Genomic DNA, 8,235 nt, shown 5'->3' on the forward strand with positions numbered 1-8,235 from the left:
TCTTGGATTTCAACTTTATTAAACAATTGATAGTATTTTTATTTTTTAAGAGAAATATGTACTTGATCTTTTTAAAAGATACAATATGTCAAATTGCAAAGAAAATTTTACTCTAATGAACACGAATGATAAGTTTGTCATCAAATGATGGAACAACACCCCAAGATTATTTAAAGGCATTGTTGGTAAGTTAATGTATTTAATTATATCTCGTTCAAATATCATGTTTATTGTTAGCTTAGTATTGAGATTCATGCAAGACACTTCAAAGCATTATCTTGAAACAACCAGCAACTATTGAATCTAGTATAAATCAGTTTCTAATTTTAACTTGTTGGTTTTACTGATCGTGATTGAGCTGGTTTTGTAAATGACGGGAAAAACATAAGTTTGGTATGTTTTAAAATTTTGTTCACGTGCTATATTATGGATCTCAAAGAATAAGTCTTTCAGAATATTGCAATTTTTACAGCAGCTTGTCAAACTATATATATAGATTAAAAGGATTTTAGAAGATGTGCAATAATCTCAAGTTTCTACAACAAAAGTTTTTTTGTGACATGTCTAGGAATGACATAATCTTGAATTTCATGAAAAAACCAAGTAGCTCTCCCTATCATTTCATTCAAAATGTTGTTGCTGAAGATATAATTATTGTTAAAACATTATTATACAAATGATCAAAGTAGCAAATAGTGTCGTCAAAATGCTTTCACATCCAAAGTCAGTTTTGCAAAGGAGAGTGACGAGAATTGTGAATGAAAAAAATACTTTCTTGGACATCGAATTCATCAAACAATTAATGGTATTTTTATTTTATAAGAAAAATATGTAGATCTTCTTAAAAGGCACAATATGTCAAAGTGCAAAGAAAATTTTATTCCAATATAAGTTGTCATCACATGATAAAACAACATGCCAAGATAGTTCGCTGGTGAGCTAATGTATTTAACTATATGGCGTTCACATATCATGTTTTTTGTTAGCTTGGTATTGAGATTCGTAAACGGTCTTTCTAAGCATTATCTTGAAGCATCTTGCACCTATTGAATCTAGTATAAATAAGTTTCTAATTTTAACCTGATTGATTTTACTTACATTGATTAGCGACTTGGTTGGTTTTGTAAACGACAAAAAAAGCACAAGCCGATATGTTTTTCAAATTTTGTTCTGGTGTTACATACCTTCCAAAGCATATTGCAATCTCTGTATATGAATGAAAAAGATTTTAGAAGATGTACAACAGCAAGAAGTTTATAGTTACATGTGACATTATTATACAAATAATCAAAGTAGCTAATGGTCTCATCAAAACGATTTAGTATCCAAAGTCAGTTTTGAAAAGGAGACTAACAGAGAATTGTGAATGAAAAAAAAAATGTATAAGAATTGATGAAACATGTAACATCCTCTTTATAAGGACGTATGAAGATGGTGGTAGAGTTGAAAGTCATAACATGGAAATGAGTGTTTTTTCTTTGACCAATATTAATGAATTAATGGGTTAGTAGGATATTGTACAAGAATGTGGATGGGGTGTCCATAATACTTGTATGCGCCTATGAAAAGGCATTAGACTAATCGTGTTTGATTAATTTGCTTTCTTGTTATTTTTATTTTACTTATTTTTTTTTTAATGAATTGATGTATTGTTTAGTATCTTAGTAATGAGTGAAATATAATTACTTCTTAAGTTTTCCAACATCTATTTTATTAACTGAACTTGATTGCAATTGATCTCTACAGTGGTTTTCCCGTGCTTTTCTTATTCTACTTGAGGTGTTTGTCCTCGCAAGTGAAGCATAGAACCGAAGGCAAGAGCAGATTGAACGTATCATTGTGCTCTTTGCTTCAACTTATGGACATTTCCCTTGAGGTTTCCCCGTTGCAGAGTATGATTGAACTTCAGTCTAAGATAAATTTAAATCTTTGATCTTATGAGTGATGCTAGGCATCATGGTTTTGGACAAGAGGCCGGCTGTTTCATGTCAAGTTTTCCTGATTGGACATATTCTGAATTCAAGATTTTGCATCGGTGTTGAAGACTTTGTTTTGCATTCTATAAATGCAAGGCAGTGGACTTGAAAAGTTGCTACCAGTCGTTCATTTAACAAGGAATAGAAGAAGAGAGTGGGATTCAACTTCACAAAAGAAACAGAGAATTTACAAGGAGGATTGGTCAAAACACTACCATTTCCGGATATTTCCAAAAAAAAAAAAACTTTCCTAGTCTTTATGCGTTTTTTTGTTAGATCTAAATTTCTCTGGCGATTAGACAACCTTCCTCGCCTTCTTAGCGGCCGGAGATTTGCCCGACCTGATGGACTTTGGTTTCGGAGCGGAGGCCTTCTTCTTGGGGGTCTTTTTCGCGGCGGGCTTCTTAGCCGGCTTGGCTGCAACGAACAGAGACTTCTTGGTCGCGGTCTTGGGCTTCAGCTTGGGCTTGGTCGCGGTCTTGGGCTTGGTAGCGGCCTTGGGCTTGGACGGTTTCTTGGCCGGAGTAGGAGGAGCCTTCTTGGGTAGATTGACGACGGCGAGCTTGAAGGAGGCCTTGACCTTGATAAGCTTCCCCTTGGCAGCGGCGTTCTTGAGCTGCAGGCCGAGAATCTTCTTGTAGTTGGCAGGGAGGGCGTCCTTGTGCTTCGACTCCATGTACTTGGCAATGGCGTAGGCGCTCGACCCGTTTTTCTCCCTCAGAGAGGAGATCGCTTCATTGATCATCTGGTCGCCAGAAGAAATAGATAAAACGGAGGGTCAGAACAACTAAATATAGCTTCTCAAAGAAGCTTATGAAATTAAATTGGATTCATTTCGGAAAGAGGGGAAACAGATCTTCAATCGCGATAAAAGAGTCTCCTAATATGACGAAGACGAAGTGCTTGCATTCGCAGAAGTGAAAGCAGAGTCGATAACAAACCCTAGATTATCAAGCGAATTCGGTGAAGAAGAGATCAAAAAACAAGAAATGAGGATAAAAACAGGCCAAACGGTTCCGATCGAAAGAAAGACGAATATTTTTTCCACGAATGAACAAAGAAAGGGATCGCTGTCACGCTCCGACTCTCACCAAACGTAGAAACAGCACAAAAATATCACAAAACAAGCCGAATTTCAGCAACATCACAGCAAATTCGAGACTTTTGAAAGAAAATATGCTCGATAAAAACTATTGATCATTTTCTTATTCATCGATGAAAAAAGGATGTTAAAATAAATGAAATCAACAAAATCCTGTAGCCAGAAAAGTCACATATCAATAAACCCAGTTCCAACACCGCCTAAAGCAAAACGAAGAAAGATCACCGAAAGATCCACCCAAAAAACGATAAAAAAGAAGCCACAGAGACTTAAACTCATCATTCTCAAAGAATCAGCACAAACCCGAAAGTACGGAGGGTGAGAGGGAGCAGACTTGGCCTCCCTTGGCTTCTTCTCCTTGGGCACCTTGGGCTTCTTATCCTTGGCCGGATTCGCGGCTACCACCGGTGCATCGGCCGCCGGAAAATCGACGGCCACGGCCGGAACTTCTGCCTCAGGCATTCTCAAGCAAAACAAAGAGACGTGACGAAAGCGAAGACGACGACGACTCGGAGGAAGAGAGAATTCCGAAAATCCGATTCTTCTAGTTGTGGACTCCAAGGACCGGGAGAAGGGGTTTAAGTACTAGAGGGGGCCAGGTGGGAAGAGGATAGAAGAGGCCTCTCATTGGCTGATTCCTTCCTCACACAGATCGCGGACGCCCACTAAATCATTGTCCTCTATATTAATCCCAGCCATCCGATCCCTTTGTTTTTCCAATTTCTCGTTTCCGTTGTCTTTGTTTATCGGGTTGGCTCTTTGCTTTGGTTAATGACTCCTTGGGGTCTCTCTCTCCTTCTTTGTGCTTCCGTGAAGAGTTTGCAAGGCTCTAGTGGACAGCCTGGTGGGTCTTTTCTTGCGGGGTTTAATCTGTGATAAAGAGAAGAAAGCCAGGATTTTGGTAGGCTAAATTTTGGGTGATTTTCTTGCGGTTTTGCTTCACTTTTAGGCCTTTCTATTGTGAAGACTTAAGACGGTTGTGTGTGTGTCTGTTTTGTTGGTTTTCATAACCAAAAAAAAAAGATTCGTATAATGTGACATATAACAATCCCAACCGTCCAAACTCATGCATCTTGATCGTCTGCATTCTCACCCATCCGTACTTATGATCCTAGCAAGTTTATGGATGGCGACGATTGACAAATGATGTACAAGTTTTCAACCTTCTTTATTCTTTTTTTTTTTTTTGTTATAAGAGAGCATGATCAAATAGTGGGGATGACAATATGGGGTCTGATGTTGTAGAATGCGTTTATAAAAATATTTGTCACCGTTGATTTATTTGAAACATTGCACACATATGAAGCATAGTCACAAATCGGTTTCTTATTTTGAAAATACTGTGAATTTAATGTGATATTTTGGACGGTCATTATTTTGTCATTAAAACACAATAATCTAAATAAATGCTTATTTTTAATATATTGCATTTTAAAGCATTAATTTTGTGCTAAAAATATATTTTTAACCAAGTTTTATGTTCACCACGCGCACACGAACACACTCACTGACTCACATATATATATATATATATATATATATATATATATATATATATATATATATATATATATATATATATATATATATAAAAGATTGGAGGGTTTTAATGATCTCTTCAGCACCCCGATGGGACATTAGAAGAAGGACAATGTGGAGTACCTGAGTTGATACTCTGCAATCTACCTGGGTCCCCTTCATTGATGAGTTGCCAAGGGCACAGTGGGCTACTCAGTGATGGAGCAAATGGTGGAGGTGTCAAAGCAGGACACAGCTGCATCTGTTGAGGTCTCAACTTAGGAGAATGGGAGGGTGAAGGTAGATGACTTCATTGATCCATCCACCTTCACTTTTGATGAGTTGGGTAAATCATTGAGGCTTCGATGCACCCACTCTATGGAGGCAAAGGAGGAGGGGTCACTACGACAACGTCTGCACCAGTTCAGCAGGTTTCAAGAGGGCTCGAGGTACTCGTTTTTTCTTTTCTGTTATTGTTTTTTTTTTCTTTTCAAATTTGTGTTCTGCCCTACAATTTGAGTCATTGTATGCTGATTTTTTGTCATTTTCAGAGTAGGAACAACAAACCTTCGAGGCTTGGATTCGGAGCCTCAAGAACATGGTGGAAGCTTGAGATCGAGCATTGACGAAGCTGCAAACTTCTCTTACGAACTTGCAGGTGGTTCGCTCGACCGAGCAAACAGGGGAGGTCGAAGAGTTGAGGACCATTGTAGAGTTGTATACTGCTTTGGACGAGGCCCAGAAGGCTTATGACTCTACTTACGAGGAGGGCCAAACAGTGAATTTGGTAAAGATTTTTGTTCCGAGCTCACCAGAGAGGTACATTTTCCTTTCTTTTTCTTTTTTTATATAAGTTTTTTTACATTTAGGACAGGCTGATACATTATTCATGCTTTCGGGTGTGTACGGAAGAATATCTTGGGATTCACGATAATTTATATACCAATATTGTTCACGATGACTTTGTAATAAAATAACATATAAAAAAAGGTAGACATGCTTTTGACAGAAATGTCCTCCCGTAAAATAGATATACGTTGAACAAAAATGGCCTCTCGCTCCTTATATATAGATTTGCACGTTCCGCCTTTGTTTTGAGCTTGTGCTACAACACATGGCCGCCTTCTCGTTCATGCCTTTTGTTAGATAGAAAACTTTTCATGGTTCGTTCCTACCTTGTGGAGATAACTATAAATCGAACGATTGGTTCGATCATTGGTGGGCGTCAAAGGAGGATTTGTCAGCCATCTCTTTTTACAGTCTTCTCTTTTTCTTCATTTTTGTTAGATAGTATGAAAAAAAGTAATGACGCATAAACATTCTAACAAGTGCCATTAAAGCGTTGTGAGTACCTTTTCATGTCATCATGTTATTGTTGAAGAACGCATGTCATCGTGAGTGTGATTAAGGTGTTTTGTTATTATAGGTAGATTATATCGTTTCAAGGGTTGAAAACTTGAAGATATTTGTAAGGCGGTGTGATCTCCTAACAAGAATGCTTGGTTACAGATGTGAGCAATAACCTCTACCCCATCCGGTATCATCCATTCACTTAGTATATGTAATGTAACAAAATCACGGTTGTAGTAACATGTATATCGATTTGTGAGATATTGTTTTGTTTGTTAATATCGATTTATAATATATTATGCTGAATTGCCGTATGTCGATTTGTAAGATATTATGCATTTTCTAGTGTCAATTTGTGAGATATTGTTTTATTTGTTAATATCGATTTATAATATATTATGTTGAATTGTCATATATCAATTTGTAAGATATTATGCATTTTCTAGTGTCAATTTGTGAGATATTGTTTTGTTTGATGATATTGATTTGTAATATATTATGCTGAATTGCCGTATATCGATTTGTAAGCTATTATTTGTTTTCTAGTGACGATTTGCGAGATATTGTTTTGTTTGTTAATATCGATTTGTAATATATTATGTTGAATTGTCGTATATCGATTTATAAGATATTATGTATTTTCTATTGTCGATTTGTGAGATATTGTTTTGTTTATTAATATCGATTTGTAATATATTATGCTGAATTATCGTATATCGATTTGTAAGATATTATGTGTTTTCTATTGTTGATTTATGAGATATTATTTTGTTTGTTACTATCGATTTGTAATATATTTTGTTGAATTGCTGTATATCGATTTGTAAGATAATATATATTTTTTATTGTCGATTTGTGAGATATTGTTTTGTTTGTTAATGTCAATTTATAATATATTATGTTGAATTGCCATATATCGATTTGTAAAATATTTTGTGTTTTCTATTATCGATTTGTGAGATATTGTTTTGTTTGTTACTATCGATTTGTAATATATTTTGCTGAATTGTCGTATATTGATTTATAAGATATTATGCTGAATTGTTGTATACCGATTTGTAATATATTATGCTGAATTGTCATATATCGATTTGTAAGATATTATGTGTTTTCGTGTGTCAATTTGTGAGATATGATTTTATTTGTTAATATCGATTTGTAAGCTATTATGCTTAACTAATCAGTAGCCGTTGTTATATGCATATTGAATAAATCGTAGTAAACATATGCGTTGGCTAACACAAATTGATATTTTGCTCATGACAGTGTTGAGCATATCAACTAGTTGCAGTGAAGATGATGTATCTCAATCATTGGGAAGTCATAAAGCAACAGACATCTGTACTATCGCCGCCGCACCTGAAGAATTGAATATATGCACTAATGATGCACATGATAAGAATGATGCAGACATTGGATTTACTCTTGACTTGAATTTTCCAGCAGACGAAATGCAATTCGATAATGAGGTAGACGATAATGAAGTGCACTTGACAAAGGTGCAGACACCTCAAGTCTACATGATAGTACACTTGACTCTGTTCCCGTAGAGGAAATGCAGTTTAATAATGAGGAAGCTGCATATAAATTTTACAATGATTATGCCTTAAAACTTGGCTACCTTATTGACAGATAGGTACAAAAGCAAAGGTTTTCCTAAGGTCAGGGGTTTTAACACAGGTAGATTGAGGAGGTATTGTTGGAGTCTGTCAAAAAACTTATGACATTCTTTATCCTAAACAAACTCAACACCCTTCCTCATGAGCCTATTAAAAGGTTCACATTTAGTGACTAAGTTAGAGATGAATATCCTAATAGCCTGGATTTTCCCTTGGAGGCTCCCCGATTGCTTGAAATTAGTAGATAAAAGCATGTCCACAATGACCTTGAACTTGTAGGATTTATCTTAGTGCCGCTTTTGATAACAATGAATCCAAGAAGTTTACCCAACTCAATCTCAAAAATGCATTTTTTGAGATTTATCCTGAGTTCATATTTTTTAAGTCATTCGAAAACTCTTCCCAGTGACACTTGGTGACATTGTGACACTTGGTGACATTTTTTAATTTTATACTTAACCATAATATCATCCACATAGACCTCTATTTAGACATGAATTTGATTATGAAAGATAGCAACCATGACCCTTTGATAAATTGCCCAAGTGTTGTTGAGAGCAAAAAGCATGACCATATAGCAAAAAGTCCCCCAAGGTGTAGTGAATGCAATTTTGGGTTGGTCAGTCATGACAAATTTGACTTGATTGTATCCTAAAAAGCTCTCCATGAA

General features: G+C 35.9%; 1 protein-coding gene across 1 annotated transcript; it reads right to left on the minus strand.

The window, feature by feature from the left end:
- Positions 1–2,123: 2,123 nt before the first annotated feature.
- Positions 2,124–3,628, minus strand: LOC149842440 (histone H1-like). The gene is made up of 2 exons (XM_090001442.1): positions 3,382–3,628; positions 2,124–2,721 (listed from the first exon to the last, which is right to left on the minus strand). The coding sequence occupies exons 1-2, from the start codon at positions 3,538–3,540 to the stop codon at positions 2,272–2,274; spliced, it is 609 nt and encodes a 202-aa protein (XP_089857568.1). The 5' UTR covers positions 3,541–3,628; the 3' UTR covers positions 2,124–2,271.
- Positions 3,629–8,235: the final 4,607 nt, after the last annotated feature.

Source organism: Nuphar pumila, chromosome 3 (assembly GCF_984573655.1).
Source record: "Nuphar pumila chromosome 3, dmNupPumi1.hap1.1, whole genome shotgun sequence".
In the NCBI taxonomy this organism is placed as follows: Eukaryota; Viridiplantae; Streptophyta; class Magnoliopsida; order Nymphaeales; family Nymphaeaceae; genus Nuphar; species Nuphar pumila.